The sequence below is a fragment of the Rhododendron vialii genome, chromosome 4a (genome assembly GCF_030253575.1).
Source record: "Rhododendron vialii isolate Sample 1 chromosome 4a, ASM3025357v1".
Taxonomy (NCBI): domain Eukaryota; kingdom Viridiplantae; phylum Streptophyta; class Magnoliopsida; order Ericales; family Ericaceae; genus Rhododendron; species Rhododendron vialii.
Window position 1 is genome coordinate 2,350,224 of NC_080560.1, and position 13,598 is coordinate 2,363,821.

The 13,598-nt window shown below is 39.6% G+C and overlaps 3 protein-coding genes and 1 non-coding gene across 4 annotated transcripts; 2 read left to right on the forward strand and 2 right to left on the reverse strand.

Moving 5' to 3' along the window:
• The first annotated feature begins 2,513 nt into the window (after positions 1 to 2,513).
• LOC131321587 (photosynthetic NDH subunit of lumenal location 3, chloroplastic) lies at positions 2,514 to 4,527 on the forward strand. Its single transcript, XM_058352468.1, has 3 exons — positions 2,514 to 2,883; positions 3,702 to 3,988; positions 4,121 to 4,527. The coding sequence occupies exons 1-3, from the start codon at positions 2,604 to 2,606 to the stop codon at positions 4,217 to 4,219; spliced, it is 666 nt and encodes a 221-aa protein (XP_058208451.1). The 5' UTR covers positions 2,514 to 2,603; the 3' UTR covers positions 4,220 to 4,527.
• A 2,238-nt stretch (positions 4,528 to 6,765) lies between these two features.
• TRNAA-AGC (transfer RNA alanine (anticodon AGC)) lies at positions 6,766 to 6,838 on the reverse strand. The gene has a single exon. It is a non-coding gene; the product is annotated as a tRNA-Ala (tRNA).
• Positions 6,839 to 8,005: 1,167 nt separating this feature from the next.
• LOC131321588 (21.7 kDa class VI heat shock protein) lies at positions 8,006 to 9,165 on the reverse strand. Its single transcript, XM_058352469.1, has 2 exons — positions 8,644 to 9,165; positions 8,006 to 8,496 (listed from the first exon to the last, which is right to left on the reverse strand). The coding sequence occupies exons 1-2, from the start codon at positions 8,954 to 8,956 to the stop codon at positions 8,213 to 8,215; spliced, it is 597 nt and encodes a 198-aa protein (XP_058208452.1). The 5' UTR covers positions 8,957 to 9,165; the 3' UTR covers positions 8,006 to 8,212.
• A 2,892-nt stretch (positions 9,166 to 12,057) lies between these two features.
• On the forward strand, positions 12,058 to 12,827 carry LOC131321590 (probable histone H2A.3). The gene is made up of 2 exons (XM_058352470.1): positions 12,058 to 12,305; positions 12,397 to 12,827. The coding sequence occupies exons 1-2, from the start codon at positions 12,117 to 12,119 to the stop codon at positions 12,610 to 12,612; spliced, it is 405 nt and encodes a 134-aa protein (XP_058208453.1). The 5' UTR covers positions 12,058 to 12,116; the 3' UTR covers positions 12,613 to 12,827.
• Positions 12,828 to 13,598: the final 771 nt, after the last annotated feature.

Genomic DNA, 13,598 nt, shown 5'->3' on the forward strand with positions numbered 1-13,598 from the left:
CAGATTTGTTTTCAATCTTCTATCGGCGATAAAAGACTTTTACCGGTAAAAAATTTAACAAATCTGAACCATTGATTTTTAGTATGAACGGTTCAGATTGAACCACGTATCCTTCTCGACAGTTGACTGCAGAGAAGCCGGATCCAGTTGAAAATTCTGAAGGGAGAGGTATCAACCACAGCTTTCCTCCTCTCCATAACCAATGCTTTTCAAGTTTCGAAGTTGTTCTAGCTCTCACTTTATATTGAAAAGGCTAATGGCACATTGAATTGAAAATTGAGCATTAAAAAAGGGCATCTTTATCTTTCTGGTTGGAGAATGAATGAGTTGGGAATTTTTGATAGGGCTTTGTGCATCTCATGATGGTTCATGTGTTGTTTCCACCACCCACCAATTAGGTGCTGTTCGGGGCTGCTACACATTGAATTGAATACTAGCAGTGCCTACTGCCTAGTGAGGATTCCAACTATCACCTCGGGTGGTAGCTAAGATGGCAATGGGTCACTCTCATTGAGTTTGGCTTTGTGTGGTCACGGGTTCGTGGCGTGTTAGCGTTTTCTCTCTTCCGTTTGAATCTCATGATTCGCCTATTGCCTTCTTTGACCTCAGATGAGGCGATTGTGCACCTAGAGTCTCATTCAGGGGTCCCGCCGCTAATCTGCAGTCCCTATGGTCACGCCCAAGGGAGGATTGTCACGCTTGGTCGCTCCACCTTTTTCATCGTTTTTTGTGGGTATTGGAAATGGGTACTCCAGCCTTGCCTAGGGGAGGAAGAGAGTGAAATCAAGAGCTGGGCTGGGCCGGGCCGGATTGGTGGAGTATGAAGGCCCAGTAACCCACATGCTTCCATCGCACACGAATAGTAAATTCACCTTCTTCTTTATTATGGGTTCGTTGTTGAAAAAAAAAAAAGTTGTTCGGATAAAAAAACGAAGCTTTGACCGCCAAAAAAAATGGTTGCATGAAAGGCCTTCTGGCACTCGTAGAGATTTCTATCAAAAAAACACAGACTACAAACTGGGGGGTGGATTTCTTTGTGATCCTTCCTGTATAGTTGTCTTCGTATGTTGGGCCGTGAGAGATGACGCCGGTCTTGGTGTACTTGCAGAACCAGGGGGGATGTTCTTCCGGGAAGAAGCTCCGACGAACTTGTCAGTAGATGGAGAAGAGAAGATGAAGTTTAGTGAAAAAATATGCTAGTAAAGGAAAGAGAGTGTTGTTGTCCAAGAGTTTAGAGAGAGTTTCTTAGTGGCAATGCTCTTCTATTTATAGGCGAAGGGGTAGGATGCTGGGCAAGTTGCCCCTACTTCCCATGTGTCGCGTAATGCTCGGATGACGTCCTGCAGCAGGGCCATTTAATGAACACCACTTTTCAAGTTTTACAGAGCCACATGAGTCGATGTCAGAAAGGTCACATCGTTCAGAGATGTCACTTCGAATATCAGAAAGGACAGCTTACTTATCAAAAGATATTTCTGAAAGGTTCCATAATCGCCTGTATTCGGTGGAACCCACTTCTCACACATGCAGAGTCTCCGAGCATCTGATGTTCTCTCCGAAGAACAACATAGCCGAACAAGAGGACATACCGAGTGTTTGGGAAAGATTACCGAGCGAACTCAAATACATTTACGTTCGGAAAAGTCCACGGGGTCCGTCTATCCTTCGGATATTTCGGCCCCCTACACAAACTATGACACGATCCATTAAGTGAAAGATGAACAGATTACACCAAAATGGAAAACTTATGTCTAATATCCAAACACAAGTTGCAAACTCTCTTCACATACAGCAAAGATGCAGACCGAAACAAGTTCGGCAATGTCATGACTCATGAGATGGCCATGAACTCTGGTGGAATACCGATGGAAAAAAAAAAGGAAAAATGATTTTGTCACTCCCTTTTTTGTTAACGCTACTTCCCTGCAAGTGTATTTTTGGTGCAAACCAAAAGTATCTCGCTTGAAAATGGCAAGCTCACCACCTCACAGCATCAACCACACCAAAGGCCGGAGCTCCGTCTTCGGCAAGACCACCGGCGACCACTGAGTCCAGGCACATAAAGACTTACCGTAAATTGTACGGACTGCCTATTGCTATAATAGAATACAGAATGGAAACTTAAATTTATTGACATTGTATGTACTTGTTCATCCCAAACCTTACCGTGTTAGCAAACTGATAAAATGGATCTAGGCAATGGTTTGGTCCAAGCATTTTTTCCTCGGATGGTTTTAATAACTCAAGGAGTTCAAACCAACTTACACGTAACTCTATTTATATCCTAAGGTTTTTTTCTAAGAATGTTGGGCTCTTGCCGAAGCCCAAACTAGCAAGGAGGTCAAGGCCTAACTGACCTGGGCCATTACAGGGGCCTTCCAGAATAAATTTCTAATACAAAGGGCAACTAAAATTACATGGAACCAAAGAAAAGATTCAATTTACCATAATGACCAAACCACCCTCGACGAGGATATCATTCTGGTGGTCAGCATTTGTCAAAAAGCACACTTCAAACGGATATAACTGAAACAAAAAAGCACACACCTTCTCTCTCCTCTGCTCCCAAGGCTGCCATTCTCACTCACCATCAGCATTTCACCATGGCTCGTTTAGCAAACTTGAATGGAGTCTCCGAAGCTTTACCAGCCATTCCTAAGTTTCCCCATTTCAAGAGGACCCAAAAGAAGACAACAATTCTGGGATTTCATGGCAATAATAAAGCACAGGAATTTCAAGAACAACAAATGCCAACTACAAGGAGGATGGCGATAGGCCTTGCCTCAATCGCACTCTTTGGAAATGTTGGCAATGGAAATTCTCTTGCCGATGATAATGGGTATTGGCTCAACGGTCCTCTACCGAAACGTCAAGTCCAGAACAGTAAGTTCTCTCATTGAAAAACTAGAGCTGTTAAATGAACCTAGTCGAGCCGAGCTACTGAATTGTTTAAGTTCAGCTTGCAAGTTTGATGAGTTTGTCAAAGTAGGATCTGGTTTCTCAACTGTTAGAGCGATTGGGCCGAGACTCAATGATCCGAACCATTAATCTTGTAGGGCAAATCATTCGTGTTAATCTCAGGTTGATCGGACATAGCTAACCGCATGATCAAATTTATTAACACCCCTCGGATGACTATGCCTGATCATTTGAATTCCTTTACATGACTGATTTCATCATTGAGTGCTGCAAGATAAACAGTTTGGAATATTAAGTTGGACTCTCGGTGGATCCAGAAACATCTCTAACTCTACTTGCAATATGATTTGTGAACTACAAGCAAGCTTGGTCCTGACTTTGAGAATAGATTCAAAATTGGCTTGCTTATGTTTGATTAGGCTCAATCGAATCAAGCTCGTTTTCCTATCTGAAATTTAGTTAAGCTTACAAAATGATCTTTACAGTCTGATCAACCTACGTCATTTACCAAATGAACCGACCTCAAATGAACTTTTTTAAGGAGCCAAACAAAGAGTACCGTGCTTTTTTGTGTGTGTACATGCAATAAACCTACACTAAGCTTAATCTAAGGGCCTAGGGAATGGAACCCTACGGTGAGAATCTAACACGGGACCTCATCCTGCGAAAGGGATCCCCTTACCGTGCTTGTACTACATACTCCTATATGTTGTTAAACTCTGTGGTTCTCACAAAGCTTTGATTTGAACTCTTTTTTCCCTGGTTGATTTTTATGAATCTAGAGATTGCAAATGAGGAGACAGGGACTCGTTCTTTCCTCAAGACGGGAATTTTCACTGCGAATATTGGGACCAAGAGTAGAGCATATAGGATTAAAAGACTTGCCTTTGATCTCCTAGCACTGGGAGATTTACTTCCCCGCAATGCCTGGAACTTCGTTCGGATGTATATCCGCAACAAGGCCTCCATCATGTACTATGATTTCGACGAATTGATCTCAAATGCACAGGTGGACGACAAGCAGCCTCTCACCGATCTTGCCAACAGATTGTTCGACAACGTTGAAAAGGTACGAAAAAAGTAACCACTTACTCAGAAAACTGCAGCAATGGGATTTAGTTTGGTCACATTCTCTCCTTCTATATTGTGTTTTCAGCACCTAATGTCCACAAGTCTGACAAATTTGTCGATGCTTTGACAGCTTGAAGATGCTGTAAGAAAGCACGATCTTCCTCGGACAGAATCGTGTTATCAAGAAACTACTGGTATTCTCCATGAGGTAAGGAGTCGACTGGCATGAACCGAGATATGATTTCTGCCTCAAAATTCAAGTGACTCTGAAAGTCAGAAGAGCAATGTTCTTTGTTTGGCTATTCAACGCGACCCAATTAATGCAGTACTCGATCGTTCATAGCGTTACTAAGCCTTCCCTATTCTTCATTGCCTGTTGTTTCCATCTCAATAACAACTCTGTCTGAATTTAACTAAGGATATTCCAGTAGGGTGTTGACTATAAGTACATCGTCGTTGGATCGCTGCAAAAACATATCAAATGACTTGGTGGAAGACATACTATCAGTGATACAAGACTAATGTTCATTCTCTTCACAACTACTGTATAAATTTGAAGCAAACTGTTGACCGGAAGTGCTTTATTTTTTAATAAGTACTAATAACATGGCATGTAGAGACGCGTAAGCTGGCCCGGAACCTGAGTTATCTAAAAAAACAGTAACAATAACATGCATGCAGAGATAGTTGCTGCAAGCCCAAGTAAGCAAAGTGACTTTCCCTCTGAGGAAGGATTGGGACCTGGGTGAAAAGTCTTCTCAAGTTCCCACCTCAGTTCATTGAGCTGAACAGGTTTTGGAAAGAGGAGACACTTGGGTATGCTTCACTTTTCAGAAATGGCATACACACACATAAACACTCCCTCTGATGGCCCATTGCATGGATTTCACTTTTTCTTTCTTTAGCATCTCTGAGCCAAATCAAATTTCCTCTACTTCATTGAGGAAATCAAAATTTCCAGGAACTTCAGAAACAGAAAGAAAGAAAGAAACCATACATACCCTTACAAGTGCATTTCTTCTCTGTCCTTTTCCAACAGATTGTTAAGCTTCTCTTGCTCCTAGAGGTAAATATATACCTTCAAGCTCTTGGAATCATTGTATACAAAGCCCAAGTCTCCTATATAATCAGTCATTTTGTCAATGCCATTCTTGGTGCTAAATTTGCCATTGAATGGCAAAATTCTCTACACCCTTGTGCCAAACTCAATACTAAATTTTAGCAATGCCATTCTCGGTGCTAAATTTGGCATCGAATTGTGCAATTGCTAAACTTGCCACATCATTCAAGCCATTTGGTTTGCAGGGATAAAATAAAACGTGGATTTGAGATTGTGCCGAAATAGCACCAAAGCCGTTGCAGCACCATTGTTATTGTTTTATTTTCTAACACCGCAGCAATTTTTTAAAAAATGACTTTTGGCAATACCATTTTGGCACCCACGGGTGGACTTAGCTCTTATTCAGTCGGATGTTCTTTGATTTGAAAATAAACAAGAAGAATTGTGAAAATAGTATCTAGCAATGTAATTACACGGCTGTATAAAATTGCAATAATAATGGGCGGTATGCAATCCATCATTGTGTCACATTTTTCCTAAAAACAGAGAAAAAAAAATCAAGATTTTCACTTAAAACCCAAAAATCCTCATTGTGCTTTCAATGAAATTAACTAATCACTCAAAGCCGACTTACCTTTAAGGTTGAATATGCTCTCGGTGAATAATGCTTCAATACCTAGCTTTGTAAACTCAATGTATATCCCTGCAATCGGAACCTGTATTGCTAGCCTGTCCGTGTCAACCGGAGAGATCTTGGGGTTAGCCTCGTTGGTGGGTTTGCTCCCCACACAATTAATCAGGTTCTATTATAAGGATCGGTCGTAAAAAAGTAATTTCTTGTAAATTTTCTAGAAGTGAAGTAGATGTCATCATGCCTTTGACTGGAGGGAATTAGGCCTTGTTCGGCTTATTCAATTTTTTTTCGCATTTGTTAGTTTTTCGTCAATTTTTAAAGAATTATTGGATGACGAAAGGAATCTAAAAAGTAAAAAAAAAAATACTATCAAAATACAATTTTTTTAATAAAAAAAAAGGCTTATTAGCTTATTTTTGTTTTTATTCAAAAAAATTGAGTTTTACTTTTTAGATTCCTTTCTTCATGAAGAAGCAATAATTCTAAAAAAAACTAACAAATGCGGGAAAAAAATTGAATAAGGCCAAAAAATAATCCAGAATGGATTAAAAATTGAATAAGACCACACAATTAATCAGGTTCTATTATAACGATCGGTCGTAAAAAAGTAATTTCTTGTAAATTTTCTAGTCGTGAAGTAGATGTCCTCATGCCTTTGACCGGAGGGAATTAGGCCTTGTTCGGCTTATTCAATTTTTTTTCGCATTTGTTAGTTTTTCGTCAATTTTTAAAGAATTATTGGATGATGAAAGGAATCTAAAAAGTAAAAAAAAATACGATCAAAATACAATTTTTTTAATAAAAACAAAAAAAATTGTCTTATTAGCTTATTTTTGTTTTTATTCAAAAAAATTGAGTTTTACTTTTTAGATTCATTTCTTCATGAAGAAGCAATAATTCTAAAAACTAACAAATGCGGGAAAAAAAATTGAATAAGGCCAAAAAATAATCCAGGATGGATTATTTACCTGAACAAGTTCGATCGAAGGATAGCAGAGAGAAAAAAGTAATGTGAGTTATAATAGGAATTGCTGTTACGAAAAAAATAAAAAGAAAGTTAAGAAGAAAAGAAGCTGAAAAATGGAGATGCGGGGTATCGATCCCCGTACCTCTCGCATGCTAAGCGAGCGCTCTACCATCTGAGCTACATCCCCCCTCGTGCTAGATCTTTGAATTGATATTTATTAACATGTGGAAACTACTTTTGTTCCTGTTTCGTGTTTCCAACTGTATGCTTTTCCTTATTATTCTATCTTTGGGAAGATTCATGTTTCTAGGTTTGAATTGCACTCAGGCAAGTAAATAAAGCATGGATTATGTCCCGTAAAAGGGATTGTAATGCCGTTTCCAAGTCTATTTATAGCAGTCTACAGGGTCAAAGGTATGATGACCCGGATCCGGGACTCTGTAGTGCAATATCTCAGTCGTCCATTGCAGCAATCAATGATCCGAATTTAAAAAAATACCCTTTGTGGACCTTCAGTTGCTTTGATAAAATATCACACAGGTCCCCCCCCCCCCCCTGCATATCTCTTGAAACCCACTGCTTGTGTTGTTTAATGCATTCAACTAATGATGTGTGTTTGATATGTTTTGAAATCACAGGAACTGATATACTTTTGCTTCCTTTTGGTTCTGTTTTGAGGCATCAGGTGTGGTTTAGTCATCTGTCTAATTGTATCACTATCAGTGGGGTTCCGTCTGATTCCAATTGCATAGATACTGCTGGAGAGTGGAGAGCACATGTCCTCACAGGTATGGCTACAGGCTACTGGACCCAGAATTTCTTATTTGTTTAAGAGACGTATACATACGTACGATTTGTAGGACCGAAGATGGTATAGCTTTTAGTGCTATACAGATTCACTACACATGATGATCCCAGTAGTCATTTAGCATCTAATGCTATTATCTCTGTATGCTCAACAGTCGTGTTTGTGTGTGCATGAGAAATACCAAAAATGGCATTACTAAAATGGTTAGCAGAGTGATGAAGTCGTTCTTGAGAATTATGTACTAATTATTCTCAAATTGAATAGTAAAATGGATAGCCATGGTTTCCGTTTTCATGGTTTCGTTAACAGTAATCATTCTGCTTGTGTTTCAACCGCGCCAAGCAAGAGCTTGTTGGAGTTTGACCATGCCTGCATGTTGTTGGTTTTCTCTTCATCATTGGTGCTGGTTGTTAAACTTGGAATTTGTTTGGTTATAGAGTTTTAATTTGTATCCAAGAATCTGCTAAAGTAGTCCTCAAATAATCGATTATGTAGTTTCCAATTTGCGCATATGAATTCCCATTCAACACTGTAAGCTAGCGGATATAAATAAACAGTTCAATCTATTCTTTCCGTGAAGTAATATCTTGAGTCTTTGTCACATTTCAGACTCTTCACTGGGCTTATCCTCCTTTGAAATAGTCAAGGGGCACAACACAACTATATACTTTTGCAATTGGTATTACATACTTGAACCACAAACACACTGTGTTGAAAAAACATGGCCTGGTGAATTATACGTTGTTCTCAAATTCACTCGGTCTCTTCTATTTCCCCAGCACTTCCTTGAGCATTATCGCATTCCAAAGGCTTCTTAGGAATCTTAATCTCTAAAAACACGTCATTACTCAAATATGCCTCAATTTTCCTCCAATCTGCATTTTCAGGCAGTTCAAGCCTTCGAACATACCCATGTTCCCACCAGTGGCCAGTCCTCCAGTCCTTTGTCTTCGACTCTTTCAGCTGCTTCCATAGCCCAGTAATCACCACCACCTTCCCATGTTCAACAAACACTTGAACACTACCTTTCCCAACTCCTGTGATAACAAATCAGCTGTGTCAAGATAATTCTCCATCTCTTCTAAAAGTACCTTCTTAAATAAGCAAGTGTTTGGATTTGCCTTCGTGTGAGATAGAACTAAGTGAACAAGCCCATTGGATCAAAGAGACATCCAAACACTTACCTGGTAAATCTGCTTTCAGAACATAATCAGAACCTGTTTGGAGCCAATCGACAGTGCTCTGAGTACCGGAGGAGCTCCGGAGTTTAGATAGTAAAACATCAGACTCGAAATCCCATAGGGGAAAGGCATCGGATGGATCAAAGAATTTCCCAAACAACCACGGACTGAACAATGAACCATCGCCAAAAACTGTTTGCACGGTTGGACTACCTTTGGACATCAACTTTCCAAAAACATCTTCCGTCAGGGGAACACACCATTTCTGTGGAGTTTGATCTTCTGATCGAACTTCAAGCTGCCGGCAACTGGTCATTCTGGGTTAAAAAACTTCAAATAATCAGAATTGCATTGAATGGAGTATGAGAACTTGTGCTTCTTATATCTTGATGAGTGCTGCCTTTTGGAAAAAGAAGAGAACAAATTCTCTTGGAATATATGGGAATGGAAAAGCAAAGGAATATTTCTTTTTATTGATCTTTCACATTGGCAAGATAGAATTGTGGCAGGCTGATTAAGTTGATTAGGCATGGGTAGATTCCCTTTCCAGCCCACGGCAAATAAGTGGTGGTCTCCAATTCTCACATGGGAAAAAAGAAAGATGCAATTTGCTGGTTAGGGCATTCAAAATATGTCCATTCAGTTCTGGTACTTTGTTTCATTTTTCTATCTTTTCTGTTTCAGGGATTTTGCAAGACATGGGTTTATTTTTTTTGTAATAGACATGAGTGTAGTATACGTAATCGCTCCATATTTCTTATGGGAAATTGAAGAATTTCGGCAATTGTTTATTTTAGAAAGGATTCACGTTAGAAGCACAGTGTTTTATGCCCATGAAAGCCGGATTTTAAGTCCCGCAATACGAATACCTTCTTTCGCAACAATAAAAAAATAAAAAAATCATTTAACTATTTACAATTTGATATTCGTGTAAAATGCCATTATTCGACAGGGTGATTAGCTTTTCCACGTAATCGTGCTTACGTAATCATAAACCTATTATTGCAAGCAAAGTTTGAGTGAATCATAAACCTATTATTGCAAGCAAAGTTTGAGTGAAAGGAATATTTTGAATTCATCAGTTGTCTATTGGTGATGGGTTCATAAAGCAACTCCTTTCATGAATCATGAGCCTTTCTTTTCCACCTTTGAAATTTTCTAATGAGGAAATGAAGTTTCACACAGTCTGCATAAACTATGTGCAATGCAATTAATGGTTTTGGGTTTGGCATCTCTATGTCTACTTTTTTCCAAATGGCATGAGTTTAGAGGATGTTTAAATTTGTGGCCATGGGAATTTGACAGCCATGCACTAATTGTGTTCCCCACTGCCAATCTTGAGAAAACTGGAACCACCCCATTGCTTTTTGATGAAAGGTTGCAAATAAGTGATAGGATAAAAAACAGGATATATTTCCTTTGTGTTCATTGGGGGTGTGCAGTGTAGCTAATTGGTGCATGAAGCAGCTGGGATAAAGATATAGATAGACCCCCTTCACTATTGACAGAATAATGACATGAAATATTCTCTTTTGGGTATGATGCCACTCATTTAAAGCCATAGACCTCTTTTTCCTTGTCAAAATTTGCACATCTAGATAGCAGGCAGGAGTATTTTTTTTTTTATAACCGGATGTCCGGGTCAATTTGTGGGCACCTCTAGTGGCCCCAAGATTTGAAGTGTTTGGCCTCCGTGGGAATAGGACATGTGGTCTCATGGAGGAACACTTATTGCTTTCTCACAATCACTTGGCCAAACCCACTGGGGTTCCCATCTAGATAGCAGTTATAGCATCTCCGGTAGTTGCTATGCAAGTGCCATTATCTAGTTTAGCTAGCCACCAAATTTATAAACTTCCCAACAACCTAGGCATTTGAGCTATTCAAGTTCCGATAACATTTTTTTCATCCAAGAACCTTAGCCTCTTGAGCTCCCTGTTCATGGCTTCTTTCTTCAACTTGAAAATAGTGGAATAGCCTGACCAAGTAGACCAACCACCATGTTCACAAAAACGGTGTGTTTTCTTCGAGTCAATGTTCTGACCACAACTATATCCGTATGGAGATTGTGGGAGTCGCCCTTGGTCCTATAATTTGTGACGACGATGAATCTTTCCAAAGAGAGAAATAGCAGGATTGTAAATTTTGTTGTCGTCGAGTATGGTGGAGTACAGAGCAGACCATGTCTTGAAGGATTCGTCGTTCCTTTTGTGAGCTGAGATAGATGTTGTGTAGCTGTGTAGGAGAGATGAGAGAGAGACCCAACGAGTGAGTTATTGTAGTGAGTTACTGTGCGACACCCCAAATTGTCGAGTTTGAAACTAAGCTGCTAGGTCTTTTTTTTTCTTTGGGTTTGGGGCTAGGAATTTTAGCTAATAATCAAGTTTGCTTAGTCTGTTGTAGATGCTCTAAGCAGTCGCTAAAGCATTTAGTAGCAAAAATTCCATTAAGTCTACTCACCCATCAGTGAATCCATTTGACCTTTATATCTTGATTCGGTATGTGAAATGATTGAATTTGAGTAGCTTGAACTAAACTTGTGGCTTTGAGAATTTCTCACGTTTTTCGGAGAAAGAGTGTATGGTTTTGTATAAGTTTGCCTCACAACTAACATGTAAAAATCATTCTCAAATCTCTTACATTTGTATAGCTCGCCTTAATTAATTAGTTAAAGGTTTAATTTCTTTCTTCTCATTTGGCTTGGCATGGTAGTTCTATCTAGTATTGTCACATAACTTTCCAGTTTTGGTCTAATTGGCAATTGCAATATTCAACGGACTAAATTGAAATACATATGAAACGTAGGGAGCAAAGTGTGGTTTCCTCACCCATCGTGTAAGAGCACAGCCCCCAGTAAAGAACCGAAATGCTACTGGTACATACAATCTGTGCACACAGATTGTGCACAGATTTTGTGATAGGGCCCACCATGGATTCCACACAAATAATCCAAGCTGTTCATTAAATGTAAAATATTTTTTCAAGGGTTTTTATAAAAAATCAGCTCAATTCAATACCTATAGGTGCTTGATCTAATCATCTAACTTTTCATTACCCAAAAATCTGAATGAAAATTTAGATAATTGGATCGAGTACTTATAAGTATTAGATTGTGCTGATTTTTTACGGGGGCTCTTGAAAAAATATTTTACATTTAATGAACGGCTCGGATCATTTATGTGGGACCCGTGGTGGGCCCCACTACAAAATCTGTGCACAATCTGTGCACAGATTGTCTGTACCAGTGGCATGGTTCAAGACTTTACGTGCGTAAAGGAGTCTACACTTGAAAACATCCGACCGTCCAATCTCACAAAAATCAACGGCTGAAAATACCGATCCGCGTAATCGCTTCCTATTGGCTGACCCGTTACAAGAAAACCACTATATAAATCCGGCAGACGAAAAACCGAATTTCCGTATCATTCCCCTCTTTCCCTCCCTCCCTTTGAATTCAAACCCTCTCTCTCTCTACGATGGCCGGAAGAGGAAAGTCTCTGGGCTCCGCTGCACCGAAGAAAGCCACCTCCCGCAGCAGCAAGGCCGGCCTCCAGTTCCCCGTAGGCCGCATCGCTCGCTTCCTCAAAACCGGCAAGTACGCCGAGCGCGTCGGCGGCGGAGCCCCAGTCTACCTTGCCGCCGTCCTCGAATACCTCGCTGCTGAGGTAACTCTCCCTCCATTCACACGTTCATATGTTTTGATTTCATATATCTGGTTCGGATTCTGAATTGAATTTGCAAAAACTGATTTATTAGGTTTTGGAGTTGGCCGGGAACGCGGCAAGGGACAACAAGAAGACGCGAGTGGTGCCGCGTCACATCCAGCTGGCGGTGAGGAACGACGAGGAGCTGAGCAAGTTGCTTGGGTCCGTCACGATTGCCAATGGAGGGGTGATGCCTAACATTCACGCTCACTTGCTGCCGAAGAAGGCAGGCGGTACTGCTTCTTCCAAGGTGGATGATGACAATTAGATTTCAATACGTCCGTGGGTTCTTGTTTCAATTCCTTTGGTCTATTGGAAAGTGGATATGAATCGAAAAGGTTTAGGGTTAGGTTTATTACTACAGTAGTAGGTAGGGTTTTAAATTGTGAATGCTTAGAGCTTAGTTTTTGGGAAAAGGTTAATGGAGTAGTGATGTGTATGTAATTCCAAGTATCTAATGAAAAATTCCTTTCTATCTGGTTATCATTGGTGTCGAATTCTCGATTGAATGTGTTGTTTTCAAGTCAGCTGCACTTTTTATTTATTTTCTGTTGCATTGAGTAAACATAAACCCCCATGTGTGTTAGGAACCAATGCAAGAAGCGGGCGTAAGAGCATTTTCAATTCATATTCCATTTCTTCATTTTGGAGGAAAAATAGTTTCCAACTTATCCTCTAAAACTCTCTTCTATTTGGGAGGATGAACTTTGATCCTCTAAATATAGAGGGTGAAGGAAAAAATAGAGAATCTTCTCCAAATATGTATTGGAGTTGAGAAATAGAGTGTTGGGTTAGAGTTGAGATAAATACTACAATCCTCTAAATCTACTTTTTAAATAAAATAGATTAATTTGATCATCTCAAATAGAGATTTGGAGGGTGTTAGATTGGAAATGCTCTAAGAAAAAGAAGTTAGAACATCTCCAGCCTTGACTTATTTTAAGATTCAAATTTAAAAATGGGGCAAAAATCGCAAAAATCTCTCTCCAATTTTTGACCCAAACCCTTTTCCATTTTGGGTTTTACCCATTTTTTTGCCCAAATCTGAGATAATTTTTGCCTTGACCCATTTTTCTAACGGCTAATTAGAGAGAGAGAGAAAGAGGAAGATGTGTAAAATTTGGGTTTGATGGTTGGAGATGTATCTACCCAAAATGAGTTTTTATCTAAAATTTAACTCAAATTTGAGAAAAAAATATGAGTGAAGGCTGGAGATGCTCTTAGAACTCGAGAATTGGGGTTAGATTTTGCACT